The sequence below is a fragment of the Phasianus colchicus genome, chromosome 3 (assembly GCF_987193195.1).
Source record: "Phasianus colchicus chromosome 3, bPhaCol1.hap1.1, whole genome shotgun sequence".
Lineage (NCBI taxonomy): Eukaryota > Metazoa > Chordata > Aves > Galliformes > Phasianidae > Phasianus > Phasianus colchicus.
This window is the reverse complement of record NC_143438.1, coordinates 38,276,357-38,295,584: the sequence shown is the minus strand read 5'-3', so window position 1 is coordinate 38,295,584 and position 19,228 is coordinate 38,276,357. Positions and strand designations below refer to the sequence as shown.

The window sequence follows — 19,228 nt, the reverse complement described above, 5'->3', positions numbered from 1 at the left end:
TAGAGTATTTAAGGTAAACAGTATTAATGGAGTCAAAATGCATACATAAAGTCATGTACATGGGAGTGATTTAAGTAGAACACTAAAGTTTTCAAGGGATTAAAGCCATCAGTGAGTAATTCCTTAAATATCAGTTGCAACTTGCCTTTAGATTTACTGTCACTAGTCCAAAAACTATTGTGTGTGAGGAAAGCAAGCAAAACCAACTGTGCTGCACTGTTCTGTGAATCTGCATACATAATCTTTCTTTTCAAGCAAAGAGTCCACCTAATGTAATGTACGTGCCTGATGCTTAAAAAGCTGAGATTGTAACCCACCTAAGCAGAACTGTACCACGATAAAGATGAAAAGGAATAGAGAAATATCAGGACAAATAAGGAGGCAGAAGACAGATAATTTGTAGCTTTGTTGTTGTTGTGGTTTTTGTTGTTGTTGTTCTTGTTTTTCCTCTAAAGCACCCTAAAATGACTGTTGTGTAATTATCTTAATTTGGAGAAAGGAAAAAGAAATTAAGAAAGGTGAGATTCTTAGGAGCCATACATCTGCACATACACAACTGCAGCTATGCAACAGAGCTAATGCACGTGGCTGTTCCAAAAGCAAGGCTCTGCTTTTGGCCCCTTGCCTATGCAACTACTGCTGCTTCAACTGTCTTATACACAACGTGCCCCCTTGATTCAAAAGCACTGGCACAAGTATCAACTAATGATTTGCTTAGAACAAAACTATTTAGCAGCTTAGATATTTAGATGGCTTCTGTAAGAGCAGAGAAGGCTGAGTATTCTTATATATATATATTATAAAATATTTTGCTTTGTCAACCTCTGTTCCTAAACCATTCCTACTTTCCCATCCTTCCTTCCTCTTGTGTTGCCAAAAGATTTTCTATACATGTCTCTGTGTACATTGCCACCAAAATACCAGCCTTGTAAAATAAAACTGCATTTTCTTACAAGCAATTTATAAGGCTTTGAAAGCTGATAATTGGCCCCATAATCTTTCAAAAATGTTTTTGTTGTTTAAACTCAAGTAAGCCACTGTGTTGTTTCCTTGTTTGATCTTCAGTATAATCCTTTGTGGATTTCAGATCAATACAGGCATATATAAAACTCTCTAATACAATACATTGTATTTTCACTCTATGCTTCCCTAAAGTATTAGTGCAGCTTGTTTTTTGATTCGCATTTCTGGTTTCTGACTCTGCATGGGAATGTCAGCATGGAAAGAGGCCACCAAGAATCATAGAATCATGCAGTCTTTTGAGTTGGAAGGGACCCTTAAAGATCATCTAGTCGAACTCCCCTGCAGTGAACAAGGACACCTTCAGATAGATTACGTTGTTCAGAGCCCTGTCCAGCCTGACCTTGAGTGTCTCCAGAGATGGGATTTCCACCAATTCTTCATGCAACATGTTCCACTGCCTCACCACTCTTATTGTAAAAAACTTTTTCCTTATATCAAGTCTAAATTTCCCCTCTTTTAGTTTGAAACCATTTCCCCTTGTCCTATCACCACAGACCCTGCTGAAGAGTCTGTCCCTTTCTTTCCTATAGCCCCTCTTCAGATACTGAAAGGTTGTTCTCAGGTCTCACTGCAGCCTTTTCTTCTCCAGGCTGAGCAGCCCCAGTTCTCTCAGCCTGTCCTTGTAGGAGAGATGTTCTCTCTCCTGAATAATTTTTGTGGCCCTTCTCTGTACGCGCTCTAACAGCTCTATGTCTCTCCTGTGCTGAGGACTCCACATTTGGATGCAGTATTCCAGGTGAGGTCTTACCAGCACAAACTAGAAGGGTAACATCACCTCCCTCAACCTACTGGCCACACTTCTTTTGATGCAGCCCAGGATACAGTTGGCTTTCTGGGCTGTGAGGGCACACTGCTGTCTCATATCCAGCTTCCCATCCACCATCATCTCCAGGTCTTTTTCAGCAGGACTGAACTCAATTCTTTCATCTCCCAGGTTATATCAGTAGTGGGGCTTGCTGCAACCCAGGTGCAAGATCTAACAGTTTTGTTGAACCTCATGAAGTTCACCAGGGCCCACTGCTCAAGCCTGTCTAGGTCCCTCTGGATGGCATCCCATCCCTCAGGTGTGTTGACCACACCCCACAGCTTAGTATCATCAGCAAATTTGCTGAGGGTGTACTTGATTCCACTGTGAGTATAATTAATGAAGACGTTAAAGAGCCCCAGCCCCAGCGTCGACCCTTGGGGAACACCACTTACCCCTGATCTCCATCTGAACATTGAGCTATCTATCACCACTCTACGGATATGATCTCACAACTTCTCGTTCACCCAACAGTCCACCCACCAAATCCATATCATTCCAATTTGGAAGGAAAGCCTTCCTGACGTCCAGATAGAATGTATCAGAGGCTGTTCCGCTGTCCATTGACACAGTTACACTGTTATAAACAGCATCTCTTGTCACATCACACAATTCCCCTCAGAAACGCAACAAACTACATTTTAGAAGCAGGGTTTTTTGTTTGTTTGTTTGTTTTTTGTGGTTGTTTTTGTGTGTATTATGTTTTCTTTCCCACTGCTCTCGTGCAAGGTTTTTCCTTTAAAAAAAAAAAAAATAATAAATAAAATTGTGGATAGAAAGTTTATTCCAGCTTCTAAGCCAAATATGCCTGGGTTAAGTAGCTTTGTGCCTCTGCTCTTCCACCGACACAGGCCAGAGCGGGGTGACGCGGCGGGAGGGCACGCTGCTGGGGCTGAGGGCAGGCCAGGAGGAAGTTTCCCATGGCCAAGCCCAGGCGGGCCCGCGCAAGGCCAATACCAGCAGCTCGGGCAAGGCCTAACGCGAGGCCTTCCCAGCAAGGGGCTCCCGCGTCCCCGCCCCGCCCCCGCTGCTGAGCCACGGCCGGCACGCGGTGCAGGGCGGGGCCGCCGTAAGGTATTTATGGCACCGAGGCGGAGCTGTCCGTTCCTGAGGGAAGCTGGCGCGGCGCGAGTACGGTGAGCGGCGGTGTCGGGCCGGGGGTCACGAGTGTCGGGGCGGCGCGGCTCGGCTCGGTTCGGCCGGCCGGGCTGCTGGCGTGGCGACGGGCCTTGCGCGGCGTCCCGCCTGCTGTCTCGGTCCGGCTGCCCCCGCGGCCCTTCCCCGGGCGGCTCCCTGCTCTCCGCGTGCCGCTCCCGCTCTGCCCGCTCCTTCCCCTGAGCGGCCGCGGCCAAGTTTCTGTATCGCTCCGAGAACCCGGACGGAGCCCTGCTGGCGGCCTCAGCCCGGAGGCGGGGCCTCGGCGTAGGAGCGGCAGCGCTCCGAGGGGCTGCAGGCCTCTCCCGGCCTGGCGCGGTGCTCTCACCTGGGTGCTGCCCTTCCGTAGGGGCGAGGAGGACAAAGCTGTCCCGGTGCTCCGGGAGCAGCCTTGGGTTATCTTGTTCCGTGGTGCAAACGGCAGAATGCTTTGAAGAGGCATTTCAGTTTTCATTGTGGATAGAAGAGCAGGCTTGGTTCGATGTCTGCTGTGAAGCTGAAGTGCTGTTCTGCTATTAGGAAGTGGTCACTGTCTTGTAGGGTGATTGTAGTGGTGGTGCCCTTGATGACTTCTCTAAATCTGAATGATGTGGGCTGTAGCATCGAGTGTTCCCTCAGCAAGTGCGCAGGTGACATCAAGCTGTGCACTTGCTACACCTGAGGGAAGGGAAGCCATCCAGAAGGATCTGGAGAAGTGGGCCTGTGAACCTAATGAGTTTTAACAAGGCCAAGTGCAGGATGTTGCACTTGGGTTGGGGCAATCCTAGGTGTTTATGCAGACTGGAGGAAGATCTCATTGAGTGTAGTCCTGTGGAGAAGGCTTTGGGGGTCCTGGTAGATGAGAAGCTGGATGCGAGTCAGCAGTGTGTGCTTGCAGCCTGGGAGGCCAACTGTGTTCTGGGCTGCATAAAAGGGGTGGCCAGCAGGGAGAGGAAGGTGATTGTCCCCCTCTACTCAGCTCTTGTGAGGCCCCATCTGCAGTGCTGTGTCCAGGCCTGGGGCCCCCAGTACAGGAAGGATGTGGAGCTCTTGGAGTGGGTCCAGAGGAGGGCCACTAAGATGACCAGGGGGCTGGAGCACCTCTCCTATGAAGAAAGGTTGAGGGAACTGGGCTTGTTTAGCTTGGAGAAGAGAAGGCTCTGGGGAGACCTCATTATGCCTTCCAATATTTGAAGGGAGTGTATAAACAGGAGGAGGATCAACTGTTTATGAGGGTGGATAGTGACAGGAGAAGGGGGAATGGTTTTAAACTGAGACAAGGGAGGTTTAGGTTAGATATTAGGAGGAAATTTTTCAGTTAGAGGGTGGTGACACACTGGAACAGGTTGCCCAAGGAGGTTGTGGATGCCCCATCCCTGGAGGCACTCGAAGCCAGGCTGGATGTGGCTCTGGGCAGCCTGGTCTGGTGACCCTGCACATAGCAGGGGGTTGGAACTGGATGATCTTTGAGGTCCTTTTTGACGCAGGCCATTCTATTATTCTGTGAATCATATGTGTGCTTTAGCAGCATTGTAAGTATGATGACTTCTTTGGGGAAACCAGGCTTTGGTAGAAGGCAGTACTTCAGCTTGGCTGTGTCTGTATAATCTTTCTAAAGGATTGTAAGTTATCTCAGGCTTGAGTCAGTTCATCGCTACTAAAGAGAATGCTATCTCCAGTGAGTAAAAGGACATCAGAGATTGGCGTGAATACAGTCCTGACTGACAGAAAATGCATCTTATTAGTCTCTTATGGATCTGGGGTAGTAGAATATGCTGATATCACAGTATGCTGTCTGGGACAGCTTGGTAGTGTTCATTTTGCTATGCAGAGCAGTCAGCTGTTCCAGAGGTCCTGAGATGAACAGTCAGATATTTTAATTACCATCATGCTTGTCTTGTGACTTTCACATAGAAGTAGAAAGGCCTAAAGGCTCTGTGTTAAGCTGACTAAACAAGCTCCTGAATTGTAGCAGCTCGTGCTGCTGAACATACTTGCTTAGAGTAGCATGCAAATGTGGATTTCTGCTTGTGGTCCAGCTGCATTGGTTTCAGAGGCTGGATTGTAAAACTCACTTTTTTCTGACTTGGAGCTGAGAAAGGAAAGGTCTTGGATTTTTATCATACAAGCTTCAGGAGGCACCAAAAAAACCCTTCAAAAACAAGGAAGTGGTAGTGCTGGACCCTGGCTCTGCAGGGGCTGGTTTCTGTTCCTGTGGCTTCGCTCTGACCTCCTTTGGAAGGTTGAGAGGTTGAGTGGCAGGCTAGGACTTTCTTAAACTGTCTCCTTTCTGTGCTCAGAGGAGATCAGATTTAAAACAAAAAAACAAAAAAAAAAAAAAACAAAAAAAAAAAACCCAGCACTTAGTGAACTTAGCTATGTTCAAGGCTCAGGTTGAACTCTTATTCTCTGAAGTTGTGTATTTGTTATATGTTTCATTTGAGTAATGCTTTGCCTGTGTTTCTTTAGTTAACTACCTGAAGCATCTCTACAGACCAGCTTGCTCAGTTGTAATTCCCACAGTTTGTTTGGGGAGAGGCAGAGACAGTGGTGTTCAGGTTGAACATGCTTTGGTCACTTTGTGATTTCTTAAGAGGGAATGGCCTCAAGTTTTACATTCATGTGGCTTGATGTGTGGCATTAGCAATTGAAAGTTGAAAGCCTTCTGTAGTGAAACCTCAGGAGGCTAAATTATTTTTGTCACATAATTTTTTCAGCAACAACATTCTGGTCAGAAGATGGCTGCTCTTGACACCCTCTTTAAATACATTGATGAACACCAAGATCTTTACGTTAAGGTAAGTTTTCTTTCACATTTTCCTGCAGTACAGGCAGCTATGGGATACTGAAAGTTGAAAGGTGGTCAGCTTCAAGCTTGAGTTAATCCAGTATAATGTGTCTAATAATGAAATCAGGTAACTGGAAGGAGAGGGATCAGGTGAAGGGTATGACTAGTTTGAGCAACTTCCAAACAAGAAATATGTGGTGTTCAGCTCTCACTGATCTCACATGAAGAAAGAGCAAAGATGGTCTGATAGACACTAGTTGGTTCTGCTTGCTTGAAGAAAAGCAACCAGAGGCATAATGTGCACAAAATACCATATCCTTAAGTCTGCCTTCCTTATTTGCAGACTGTGCTAGGCTGGCAGTGGGGTATAACTGTAGGAAAGTGAGATTTTAGACAGGTTTTGAGTGTGATACCAGTGATTATATTATTCCGTTATGTAGATAATGGAGCTGATTTGCCTCAAGTTTAAGCTTTACTGATATTTCAGTCAATTTTGGTGTTAACAGTGCCTTCCATCCAATGCATAGTGAAAACTTCAGCTTTTCTGTCTTTCTGCAGCGGCTGGCTGAGTGGGTGGCAATCCAGAGTGTGTCAGCATGGCCAGAGAAGAGGGCTGAAATCAGGCACATGATGGAAGTTGCCGCAAAGGATATTGAGCGACTGGGAGGCACAACTCAACTTATGGATATTGGGACACAAAAGGTATGTAAGCACCTGTCTCCTCAATAGGGTTCTTAAGCTGGTAAGATGTTTGCATGCAGGAATGTGCTAGTTTCTGTGATCCCAGTAAGAAAGGTGCTCATACACTTCAAAGAATCACTTAATGTTATTTAGTAGGGCTACCAGTTACAGTGAGAGAGAATAGTGTAGATAATCTTATGTCCTTTTAGATGCTGGGAATACAAACTGCAGCATCTAGCAGTAGCATGCTGTTTAGATCCTATATGTGAAGATATTCCATTTTGCTTATTTAAACTATGTGAGAATTTCTGAAAAACTACTTGATTTCATTTCAGACAACAGGGACGTTCACATGAGAACTTGCTGTGCTTTCTGATAAAGACAAGGACGTGCATGTGCTGTAATCACCTGTAGTAAGTGGGATCTGCCTACAAGCCGCAGTCTGCTGGCTGGGTTTATCTTGCAGCCAAGTGATATGCACAGTGCAATGTCTGCCCAAAGGCTGAGCTGTATATTCATCATATCACAGCACAGGGTTGGGTATACTTGGGCTTTTAGATGGGTTATTAATTCCTTGGCATATGATTATCTTCTGGACCAGATCACTACAGGAGCCTTGTGAGTTGTGACCTAGAAAAGCAGTAGTCTCGTGAGACATGGGATAAAGTCCTTCTGCAGTCTTAAGCTTCATGTTAAGGCCTTTATTATAAAAAGTCTTGGGATCAGTTAAGCATATCATTACATGTTGGGCTGTGTGTTAAATGTTTTTAAATACTGATTGAACATGAACAGAGCATCTGCAAAGAAAAATGTGATTCTTAACAGGCAGATTTTGTCCCTTGGACCCATAGACTGTAAAGATGATACTGATTGAAGTTTCAGGTCTTCTGGAAGTCTTCTAAATAGCTCTTTCAGAAGGGTATTACATTTATTAAAATATTGCACTCATCACTTGCCACATAGAGATGGATGCTTGAGAATGAATGTATTCCTAACTTTCAGCTGTCTGGATTGCTTTTTTCACATGAGAAATGTGTGGTGCTGAGAATAATTTCGTCCTAGAGAATAATCCAGTTGATCTATTCCTTTGAAGTTTCCAGTCAGTCTGTTTCACAGAATGAGTCCTGTGCTGAAGTTGTTAGATGAGCACTGTGATAGTGGCATTCAAAATGGAGTTGTACTGCAGCACCTGTGAATTTCAGAAGATGGTTATTGTAATTGGTGCTAATGTCTGCAGGGTGAAATCTATGCTTAACAGAGGATCCTCTGAGCAGTTCTTGCATCTGGCAACTTGAATACACTTATTTGTAGCACTGCAGATTTCAGCAAGACAGCATGTGACTTCTTGCCTCATCTTGAGGGGAAGAAGGCTCTTGAGAATCTGTAGCTCTGCTGTTATCTACAGCCTAAAATCCCACCATAAGGGCTTCAATTAATTCACTGAGACAAACTTGCTCTGTTCATCAGTATTACTTTCTTGGGAGTTAAGAACTATTGCTGCTATAGCAATGAAGAACAATGTAAAGCAATTGGCCAAGTTGCCTAATCCAACTTAAGTTTACTACTGTACAGCAATTTGTACTAGTTACAGTAACTTCTTGCAATATTGCTTAATCTCTTAAAGCTGCTACTGGCCAGGGACCATGCAGCCAGCTGATAAAAATCTGAACTTGGAGCCTGGAAGTGATATCTGATGCTGCTTTTGATCTGCTGAACAGTTTCTAGGCATGTATTCACCAATATGGACATAAGTGCTGACTGAGAATAGCATGTGGTAATTGCTTATGGGTTACTCTAAAGAACTAAGCTAAATTCAACTTTATCAGCACTGCCCTGCCATTCTCTTCAAAGTATAGGCTAGTATGGAGAAATAGAGCTGTTAAAGACCTTATGTGAGTGTAGTCATGTTTTACTCGGTGATTTCACTGTCAGGAAATCACTGTCAGATCTATACTGTGGACAGGATGAAAGTGCAATGACAAGCAGTGCAGAATACTCTGGAGTTCAGTACTGATGCTGAGGTAAGCATTAGATATGGCAATTTGGCATGCAGATTGCTTGCTCTGCTAAAATCTAATGGAGGAGTGTTTAACATTTCTGAGCTTGGAAACACTTTGACTCTCTTTCGGACTTGTAAGGAACTCTTTTCTGACATGATTCTGATGCTTTCACAGACACATTCTGCTTCTTGCAGTCAGTTTAAGTAGCTTAGTTTTCTGTCTGTAGAGGTTATGAGATTAGAGATGTAATGTTAAAGTAATTTATTCATGTGATGTAATTGTGCCACTGACATTCTATATTTGTGTTTAAAAAAAAAACTCCTGCTGCCTTTTACTTAGCTGCCTGATGGATCAGAGATCCCTCTACCTCCAATTATTCTGGGAAAGCTTGGCTCAGATCCACACAAAAAGACTGTGTGTGTGTATGGCCACCTAGATGTTCAGCCAGCAGCACTGGAGGATGGCTGGGACAGTGAGCCCTTCACACTGGTAGAAAGAGATGGTAAGAGCACTGACTTCAGAAATGGAGCATTTATTTAGCTAATATTCCTTAATTGTTCTAGAGTCATACCCTTAATAGGAAGGGAGAACACTTGATGTAACTGAAAAGATGCAAGGGAAAGTAGTTGACAATAGAGCAGCTGAAATTTTATATCTCTTAGTTTTTTGATTTTTAAGTTGTACCTACATGCTTTCCTCTATGTAACTACAATGAAACTATAACTGTTGTCCTCAATGGTAAAAAAAAAAAAAAACTAAAAAACTTGTCAGAAACCTTCTCTGTATTAGTTTTGTACCTTTCCGAACTTGCAGCCTGTGAGGTCATGCCAGACTGCCAGACTAAGATTTCGAACCACTACAGGGAGCAGTATCTCAACACTACTTATTCCTGGAGAAAGAGGGGTGATACAGCAACCTGCATGGTTTGCTTTGTTTGTGTACTGTGCTGCAGTGAGTTCACACGCTTTTTGAGAGAGCCAGTATCCAGAGAAGTGTTCATCTCCAGTAATGGGGATGAAGAAATCATGCAGTAAGTTATGCTTAAATAACATGCAGCCAAGAGGAAAGTACAACTTAAAAAAAAAAAAAATTCTTGCTGCCAACAGCCCCTTTATTGTTTCATTTGCTCAGTGTTAAGAGTCAAAAGTCTTTCTATCCTTATCACATTAACCATTCTTGTATTGCATAAACATTAATCATTGCCAAGAAGAAGCGTTTGTGGTAACTGGTATTTCTAGCATGGCACTAGGTCATAGGTAGCAGAATCCAAATTAATAGATCAGATTGTTATCCCATAGTAAAAGCTAGACTTGCCTCAGGCAGTGGCTTATCTCTGTGCAGCCTGGCAGTGTAGGTGTTGTATTCGCCAATGGCTCCTTACCTTGCAACCTATGGTATGGTCTGGTGCTGTGGTTATACAGCTTAGGAGTTGTAACCAGTTCTTAGGAGTTGCAACAAAAGCTGCCTCTGATCCTACCTGCCACTTCCTGAGACTTTCTATTGCCTGTAGAACTTCTCTGACTAGTTTTCTAGTATTCAGAAAACTGGTCACTATTGAAGTCCTATTCTTCAAATAAAAAACTATTGAAGCAATGCTGGTAAAGTTTCTATTAAAAGGAGATGGATTGTTTCTATACCTTTACTGATGTAACTGTAGAAAATGGTATTAATGGAAAGGGTACGGGAATGAATTAGCCCAAGGCAGTTACATCTTTTCTAGGTTTTTTGTTCTACCCAGGGAGCAGCTCATGGAAGAGGTGGGGTAGCTCTGAAAATGGGTTAACTAGTGCAGTACCTACCCCATTGCATGAGTGTATGAAGTAGGATAATAAAACTGCTGTTTCAGAAGAATCTCCTAGGAAAGTTAATGTAATTAGTGCTAAAAAGCTTATCCAGAAGGACATTTTCTTCTGCAAATAAGACATGATAAGCTTCATTCTAATTTTTCTTTGTTCTGGTTAATTTGCCTGATTTCTGCAGGAAAGCTGTATGGGAGAGGATCAACAGATGACAAAGGTCCAGTGCTTGCCTGGCTGAATGCCTTGGAGGCTTATCAAAAAACTAATCAGGTGTGTGCCCAATATGTATTTTTTTGCATACAGCTGAGTCTAGCAATAAATATTATCAAAGCCACAAGCCCTTCTGAGGCCTGCTTATTCAGCTGATTGAAGGAATGGTGCAACAGTCTTGTAAATTTCCTAACTTCCTGGTAGAACTGAATTGACTTGCTGACCAGCTGGTTTTGTAGATGGCTTGGATTGCACTTAAAACATTTTTGCTTTAAAGAAATATGTAGGAAGGAAAATATATGCAGTCATCTGGAGTAGGAGTAATAATTGACTTGCATGAAAGCGTGTCAAATTAGCGTGGCCTTCAGCAAAGCTTAATGTCTCACTGCCACTGAATTCTAAGAAAAGATTAACATGGTATCATGAACTTGGGAGTTTTCCTTTTCTTTCTCTTGTAAAAGAAAAAGTACAATCAGAAATAATATAGTTATCTTGAGCTATCTTGTAAGACTGATTATTGCTGGGCAAAGAACTAGCATTTCTCTAGTGCTTCTGGAATATGGTAGGCTGGTCAGACAAGGTATCTCTGACTCCTACTGTAGCAGGCAATTTTTATGCTTAACTAATTTTTCTAGTCCTGTGATTTACCTCTGGCAGCTGATCTGTTGCTCTTCCACAGTTAAGAGGATTAGGAACCAGTCTGTCTAGTGCTTAGTTAAAACTTTTTTGAATAGTTTGGATTTCATCAAATGAAAGGTAGTATAAGTGCCTTTGATTTAAGTGCATCTGGACTTTGTAAGACAGACTTTAGCTATTATTAATGTATTCAGCCACTGTAGAACTAAGCTACCCTTGTTCTGTTTAGTTGATGGGACAGATCAAAATTACTGGTCACTGAAGGAATTGAATGTTTTCATATACTTAATCTGTTCTTGTTCATTTTCAAAGGAATTTCCAGTAAATATTAAGTTCTGCCTAGAGGGTATGGAGGAATCAGGATCAGAAGGCCTTGATGAATTGATTTTTGCTCAGCGTGATGCTTTCTTCAAAGATGTGGATTATATTTGCATTTCTGACAACTACTGGCTAGGCAAGAATAAACCTTGTATCACCTATGGCTTGAGGGGTATTTGCTACTACTTCATAGAGGTAAGTTTTGAAATATATGGCCAAGCTAGTATTACTGAGCTAAATTTCTATTAGAAAATCCAGGTTTTTCAAGCCAATAGGTTTTCTTCAGAAATGATAGGATTGACTAGGTAGATAGAACAGGTTCTACCATAATCATCTGAATAACTTCCTTTTAGTATCCTATATGATATTTGGGTAGAAGGGTTAGCTTTCAGCTATTCAAGAGCTTCACTGGAAGGTTATCTCATGGCATGTATCTTCATCCAGATACTTCCGTGAGTAAAGGAGAAGTCACCTCTGAAGTGAATCTCCAGGATTGGAACAGTCAGTAGTAGGAGCTTGCACTTCACAAAGCAATAGGAAGCACATCTGCTCAAATGCACTACAACTGAATGGTCAGCTTTTGGAAACAGATGTATTCTCAAAATACATGCAACGAAAATGTAGGATAGAAATCTATGCAATTTTCATTGTCTTCATGCTAAAATTAACCTGAATATCATAATTCATCTCTAACCAGATAGAATGCAGTGACAAAGACCTTCACTCTGGAGTTTATGGTGGTTCGATACATGAGGCCATGACAGATCTCATTGCTTTAATGGGTAAGAAAAAGCAAATCAGGAATGCCTCATTGCTTTAATGGAGCTTACTCCCATTTTAGATGCATTCACTAAGCACTGCTTGCACTTCATTTGTTGTGAAACGCCCAGGAAGCTGTGCTTACCAGGATAAATGTAAAATAGAGGATCCCTTAGATACAGGAACAGTGATGGAAGGTCTAGTCAAGCTTCTCTTAAAACCTTGTACATTTCTGTGCTAGTTTAATCAGCTCTTCCCTGCAAACTCTTCTATGGATGCCATCTTGAGCTGTCTTCAAACAGCCAGCTAAACACATAGAGTAGATTTATATATATATATATACATATATATGTGTGTGTGTGTGTGTGCAAGAAAGCACAGGTTGTTGGATAGCTGCAAAATCCATCAGTGCCCTTTATCTTTTGTGGAAAAGGCCCTGGGAGGTGGAGGGTAGTTTCATTACATTTACAGAGGTTTTCAGAAGTCTGACTTGCTACTTCCCACAGAAAGTGTTCCCCCACAGTGGCATGCATTTCTTCTGGTTAAATCCTGATCTGAAGTGCTTTCTCTTTACAGGTTCTCTCATAGACAAGAAAGGGAAAATCCTCATTCCGGGCATTAATGAGGCAGTGGCATCTGTTACTGATGAGGAGCTGGCCATTTATGAGAAGATTGATTTTGACCTAGAAGAATATGCAAAAGATGTAGGAGCAACAAAATTATTGCATGATACAAAGGTATACTGTACTCCTGTCTGCCCTGGTTAGCTGTGTAAGTTCAGACTTGCTGTACAGTTAATTGTATAATTAATACTAGCAGTTCCTCTGCAAAGCATGCACTTGGAAACTTTGTTTAGGTTATCCTACATTTAAAGCAAGCAGTCTAGGCAATATTAAAGCTGCTCTTTAGTTGTTCCTTACACATGTGTAAATAACATTTTGAACTTGTATGGAACTTTCCTTATCTAATGCTGTTCTCTGAAAGCTAGATAAGAACAGCTAGCACAGGAGAAATGTTTCCTGAAGTCAGATACTATGTCTGCACAAAGCATCTGACTTAATGAATCTTTGTAGAAAGTTCAGTGGGTTATCTGAAACATAGTTTCTTATGTAGTTGAATCTTTTCATAAGGTAAGAAAACAGTTTAACTGTGATCTTAAGGTTGACATGCAGAACATCTTCCTAGCCTTAGTAAGCAAGGACCTTTTTGTAGGCGGCTGAAATCTTTGGCCAGACTCAAGTTCAGTATATGCATGTCTTTTGTTTCTCAAATCTTCATCCTATGAGTTCTCTAAATGAATGCCAGAAAATACTCACAAGGTACAAGTAATATATACTAATTGTAAAAATCTAAGCCATAGATGTAAATCTATCATAGCATGCTGAAAGAAGTGTTGTAAAAGACAAGTTTACATATGCAGGTCTGTCTTTTCTCCTGGTATCAGGAGAAGACTTCAGACTGAACTGAAGTAGCTATAAGTAACAATTTTATATGCTCAGTATTGTTTCTATATGCAGGAGTTTATACCAACTGAGAGCACACAGATTTTATTGTTTAGTCTTTCTCTATAAAGTAATGGATGAAATATAACTTGTGTATAAGGAGTTGGCATGGTGCCCTTCACTTAAGGTACTAAAACTGTTCTGTTTTAGCTAGCCTGAAATCCTGGCGTAATTCATGGAAAGAATTCAAAGTTAACATGTGCAAGAGTGTTTTGAGGCTAAATGGAGATAAGACTTGTAATCTCCAGGTGAGGAACAGCATGCTTGAAAGTTTTGAGCAGTGATAGTTCTGCTCAAGAGGAGAGTAGAGAGGCAGTTTGTACCTGGCACAAAACAAATTTGGCATTAAAGCCCACAAAATTAAGTCTCCCTAATCTCTACAGTGTAGTTCAGCTTTGAGTTACTGTAGTTGTCTGCCCAGGACACAAATGTGTTGAATTCACACCATCCAGTGTTCTGAACTGTGTCCAGGGCAACAAGGAGGAAATGTGTATCTGAAATGGCCTTGTGATGGTAGGTAGTAGTGCTAATGTCAGTGAAACTGGAGTTCAGTCAGCTTAATACAGCTGGTACTGTCAACAGCTAAAGGAAGAGCATGCTGTATGCCTCAGTCTGCAGCGGTGAGGCTTCTACAAAATTTGTGATCTTTGTTATTGTGTGACTCAGTATTGAAGACACATGCCTAACTTAAGGCTGTGGGGATCAGAACTTCCAGTGTGCTTCTTATGGTGCTTGAGCATCTTTATAAATGTATCTGTATTCTTTTCAGAAGTAGAATGGGCATGCCCTGTAAGTTCTGCAGAACTAGGAGAAATCCAAACTAGAATTACTGAAAAATCTCTTTAGTTGCTGAAAGCCAGCTTTTGTATTTAAATGTGTGCTTAACAGAATTGTCAGTTTCTGTTTGCAGTTGAGTGGTTGAAGTGCATTTCTCAATGTGAGAGAGCAAAGCACTGTTATTTGCAACTCTTTAATAGAGCTCCCCCAGGTCAATCTCATCATCCGTCAAATCTGCTGTAACCTTACATTTATTCCTTTGCTTCTACAGAGAGATATCCTTATGCATAGATGGAGATATCCTTCCTTGTCTCTCCATGGAATTGAAGGAGCCTTCTCAGCCTCTGGAGCCAAGACTGTGATTCCTAGGAAAGTGATTGGAAAGTTCTCAATCAGACTTGTTCCAAACATGACTCCTGAAGAGGTCACCAAGCATGTATGTTGAGATGGATTAATGATCTCTAAAAGCCTCTCAGCTTCTTTTCTTCGTATCTGAGAGGAAAAGTGTTCTTGACTTCTGAAACAGTTCTCTTTACTTTGCTACAGTCTTCCCTGTCTGTACCTCAGCTCAGGTAGTCCCACACTGAACTGTTGTGACCTTGGTGTCCACTTTCTCTCAGCTAACTTGAAGATGCAGCTGAGAACTGAATGCTGATTTAACTGTGGGGCACTTGAGCTACCACAAGAGCCTATTCAAAAGTGTAAGAGTTTAGCATAGTGACTAACTGTTCTACAGTATTGCCTGATGGAGATATTCTGACTGCAGAGTTGTAGTAATATGAGATAATAGTAATATGAAAGCTATTGCTGCATGCAGTTGTGACCTGTGAGTCTTTAGGATGCTTTTGGTATACTGTCTTCACCAGTGTTAATACGTGTAACAGTAAATAAGGCTACTTGATTTTTTCCTATAGGTTAAAGATTACCTGAGCAAACAGTTTGCAGAGCTGCAGAGCCCTAACAAATTCAAGGTATACTTAGGCCATGGTGGAAAACCCTGGGTGTCAGACTTTGACCATCCGCATTACATGGCTGGCAGAAGGGCCATGAAGACAGGTCAGTGGGTTTTCCACTTTGTATTGGGAAGTATTCTTGTTCCAGCACCTCAAGAGATACTGTGGAGGTCATGTTTGTGGAATATTTGTGGTGTCTTACTTGGGTGACACATTTGACTCGCTGAGTAAGAAAGCATCTCATGTGCCATCCTTTATTTTGAAGTACAGGATGGAGGAAAAATTACTATCAAGCTCATTCCAAAACATGGAACAAGTCTGTTGGCATGGTGTTGCTCTTAGATAAGGATGCAAATGTCAGTAGTTCAGATAATTTATGTTATCAAAGCCCTCAAAGCTTATGCATTCTGGCATCGTTAGCTGTAGGTAGGGTAACAAGGGCAAATCTGATTTCTGTTGGAGTTCAGCAGGCTTTCAGATGGTATAAACCAGCTGAAATTGACAGTACTCCAGCACTATATCTGGGGTGAAACTCCACAGTTCTGTTACTTCTGCAGTCTGTCAGAGAAGCTTTAGAAAATGTAGAGAAGTACTTGCTTGATTAAGTAGCACTTGATTGCTTAAGCAGCAGCAAGGATCTGTTAGAAAAACAAATGCAATTTCAAACTGACTACAGTATAACTTTGTTTTAGTTTTTGGAGTTGAACCAGACCTGACAAGGGAGGGAGGAAGCATTCCTGTTACCCTCACTTTTCAAGAAGCAACAGGCAAGAATGTCATGCTGCTTCCTGTTGGAGCTGCAGATGATGGTGCCCACTCTCAAAATGAGAAGCTGAATAGGTAAGAATATTTATCCCTGCACCAGACTGAGTTGTGTTGTGGGTCTTTTCATGTATTATGAAAAGAACTAAGGCAAATCAAGTGCTTTAAGTGCTGGGAAGACATCCTTAGTGGAGGATGACTGAGTGGGTGGTTGTGCTAACTAGTCTGTAGCTGAATCTTTAAGTCCTTACTGCTTCTGGCTGTGCATGCTTGCAACAAGTAACTTCTCATAGTTCAGCCTCAAAGCTGGGCTGCTCTCTTGTCTCATGGGTGACATTTCTGTCTTGCCGAGGGAAATGCAAGCAGGTTGGGAATAGTCTGCTTCCTGTCACAGTTTTGCCTGTAGCATCTGTTGCTGACAGAGGGCTAATGCTGCAGCATGCACAACTGCCAGGAAAGCAGCTCAAACTACGGTAGTGCTAATGGAAGCTGTCTTTACAGGTACAACTACATTCAGGGAGTGAAGATGCTTGGTGCATACCTCTATGAAGTTTCACAACTGAAGAACTAAGACACCTTACCTTCTGGCTTGTGATTCAGAAGTTTGACTTTTCTTAGGAAAAAGTATTAATTCTTATGTGGCTCTGCTTTTTCACCAACACTCCACTACTTTGGAGAAGAGGAAAGCATACCGTTCTACTTAAGAAACAAACATTGTAAACCAAAAATCTTCAAATGCTTCAAATGACAGACTATTTCCTATCTGTCCAGTAGTCCTGAAAGGCATCTTTCTTCTCTGTATCACTTCAAAGTTCTGGTTTGCTATATTCATCTATTTTTCCTGTAACGCTGGAGGAACTGGGTGCTCTCAACTGTTTCAGCAGCCACATTAGCTGCAGAACTGTTGGCCCGGTTTAAGGTACTTTTTCCAAGACTTTGAAGATACATGTTCTGGAAGTAGTCACAGTGACAGATTAGGGGCTATACTGGAGTGGGCTCAAGCTGTAGCATGGCATCTGTCTTCCTAAAGGATTTGGAAGAGTAGTTTGTCTTACGGTTTATACCTGCCTGCAGGTTTCAATTTACAGTGCATTAGGTTGTAACAGAATTCACTGTGATAATGACTACTGGTCATCTTTGTAAAGCTGCCTTTGTACTCCCTAAAAAGGACAATAAATAATCATGCTCTAGTATTTGGCTCTGTTTCTAAGGATAAAGTTATGACTTGGGAGGAATGTTTCTATGACTATTGAGGCAGATGGATACAGACTGTACTTGCTGGGAGGCAATTTTTATTGCTGAGTACTTTTAAGTTCTAATTTTATAGCAGCTTGTTGGTGTGAAACTCATGTTGCAGAATCTTACTCATCTAAGAGAAAACAGGATGTTCCTTTTTGGCTCTGTGAGCCAGGACATTGCACTCACAAGTGATAGTGAAAGTGAGCGGGTGGAATCTTTAAGCAGATTTGGGAGAGAAGCATCACTCGTTACAACTACTAACATCAAACTTCAAAGTATCTTTAGGAAACACTCAGCACCAATACTTTCTGTAGTTAGGTTTAAAAAAAAACTCTTAATGTTTGCTAATCTGAATTGGATTTGATTCACTGTTTCTGACCTCCTAGACAAGCATTAGCAGGCTAAGCTAGGCAAATATTTTAAGTAAAGATACTTTGCTCTGAGAAATGCCTAGGAGCATGGTGCATTCCTCCAAGTCCTGTATAGTGATGAGTAAAGTAGCATCTGCTGCTTCTGTAAGCAGTTATGTTCTATCTGTCTGGTTTTTATTGTTGTTTGATCTAGAGTCTTTCCTGTGAATGACTGTTGGGGCAGGAAGGAGGCTTCTGTTCTCACTATACATCTAGAGCTTCTCTGCCTGCTTTTTTTTGTTTCTAAATGGAAGTTGAGGTCCAGTATCATTAAACATTGCACTTGTACTTGCAGCTGGGGTACAGGCTGAGACCTGCATCATATGGCCATTTTGGTACTTGCAAGTACTGAGCTTCTCTAGTAACACAAGGTTCTCACCTCCCAGTGATGCTGAAACTAATCTGGTATAACAATCTGGTATATGCAGGATGGCACATGTAAGTATTCAGGGGTTATCTGTATGTGGAGACCAACTGGTTATATAGGATAACATGTCCAAGCAGTCAGTGTGTTTAAAGCAGCCTCCCTAGTTACTGAGTTAATGGCTCATACTTCTTTAAATGGAGTGACTGAAAAGACAATTCTAAGGTGAGTTTATATTGCTTTTCTATCTATTAATTTGAGAAGTATAAAGACTTCTAAAATCTACTTCATGGACTCAGGGTAATGAGTTTCTCACAGTGTGTAAAGGAACTTAAACGATCAGAAAACTGATAATGTCATGAGCTATGTTCAGAAAGCGTGTTTATAGCTGTCACTTCTAACTGTTGTATTGAGAATCAGTCAATTGACTCTGAGTTCTGCACTAAAGCTTCTGCATAAGGTCCTACATTTCCTGAATAATCATGGTATGGCAGAGTAGTGAAAATCATCCAAAACAGCACCAAGTATGTTAAGGAATTTCTGGAAGAGTCTTGGAAACAGATTCTATTGGACAGACTGCAGAAATATTCCAGCAGGGGTCAGTGTCAGAACCCTGTGGGGAAAAAAAAAAACTTAAAATAGGATTTTGTCCTGAGTAAAATGAGTACCGAAGTGTAAGTGCTAAAGTAATAGGGCCTTTTTAAAACTTTTATATGGGAACTGATGAATCATGGCCTGAACCTCTGATTGACCACCTGAGGTGAGCAATGAGTCAGCCCTGGGAGCACAGGTGAAAACAATTCACCTGTGTTAATGGAGGGGGGTGAAGCCTGGCTCTAGTTTTCCTAGACCCCATTTAAGAGTTGACTACTGCTGGGGAAGGATCTCTTGGAGATTGCTTCTCTTAGCATCTTCTCAGCAAGCCCAGGATGAGGGTAAGCTTTCCATCCATTTTTCTTCAGTGTGATACCTGTTTAGCCTAACTTTCTTGTATATTTCTTAATTATAACATTTGTATATTCATTGATTATACAACTTTGCAACTCTTAAGTTGTATAATTTTAGAAT

At 41.9% G+C, this 19,228-nt stretch overlaps 2 protein-coding genes across 2 annotated transcripts in view; both read left to right on the top strand.

The window, feature by feature from the left end:
• Positions 1-2,821: 2,821 nt before the first annotated feature.
• On the top strand, positions 2,822-17,340 carry CNDP2 (carnosine dipeptidase 2). Its single transcript, XM_031589038.2, has 12 exons — positions 2,822-2,964; positions 5,680-5,760; positions 6,309-6,452; positions 8,771-8,933; positions 10,412-10,500; positions 11,389-11,589; positions 12,092-12,176; positions 12,730-12,890; positions 14,704-14,868; positions 15,347-15,488; positions 16,078-16,225; positions 16,649-17,340. Exons 2-12 carry the CDS (start codon positions 5,701-5,703, stop codon positions 16,716-16,718), a joined length of 1,428 nt encoding a protein of 475 aa, XP_031444898.1. The 5' UTR covers positions 2,822-2,964; positions 5,680-5,700; the 3' UTR covers positions 16,719-17,340.
• Positions 17,341-17,428: 88 nt separating this feature from the next.
• The window catches only part of CNDP1 (carnosine dipeptidase 1), a 30,274-nt gene continuing 28,474 nt past the window's right edge, over positions 17,429-19,228 (top strand). The window contains exon 1 of the mRNA XM_090137304.1: positions 17,429-19,095. Within this exon, the coding sequence (XP_089993430.1) occupies positions 19,090-19,095 (6 nt within the window). The 5' untranslated portion in view covers positions 17,429-19,089. The remainder of the gene's footprint in view (positions 19,096-19,228) is intronic.

Excerpts from the sequence above, each read along its gene's own strand:
- CNDP2 (XM_031589038.2), top strand. The coding sequence starts at position 5,701 with ATGGCTGCTCTTGACACCCTCTTTAAATACATTGATGAACACCAAGAT. Across the intron at positions 6,453-8,770 it reads TGGATATTGGGACACAAAAG|CTGCCTGATGGATCAGAGAT; the intron begins GTATGTAAGCAC and ends CCTTTTACTTAG. Across the intron at positions 12,177-12,729 it reads AGATCTCATTGCTTTAATGG|GTTCTCTCATAGACAAGAAA; the intron begins GTAAGAAAAAGC and ends TTCTCTTTACAG.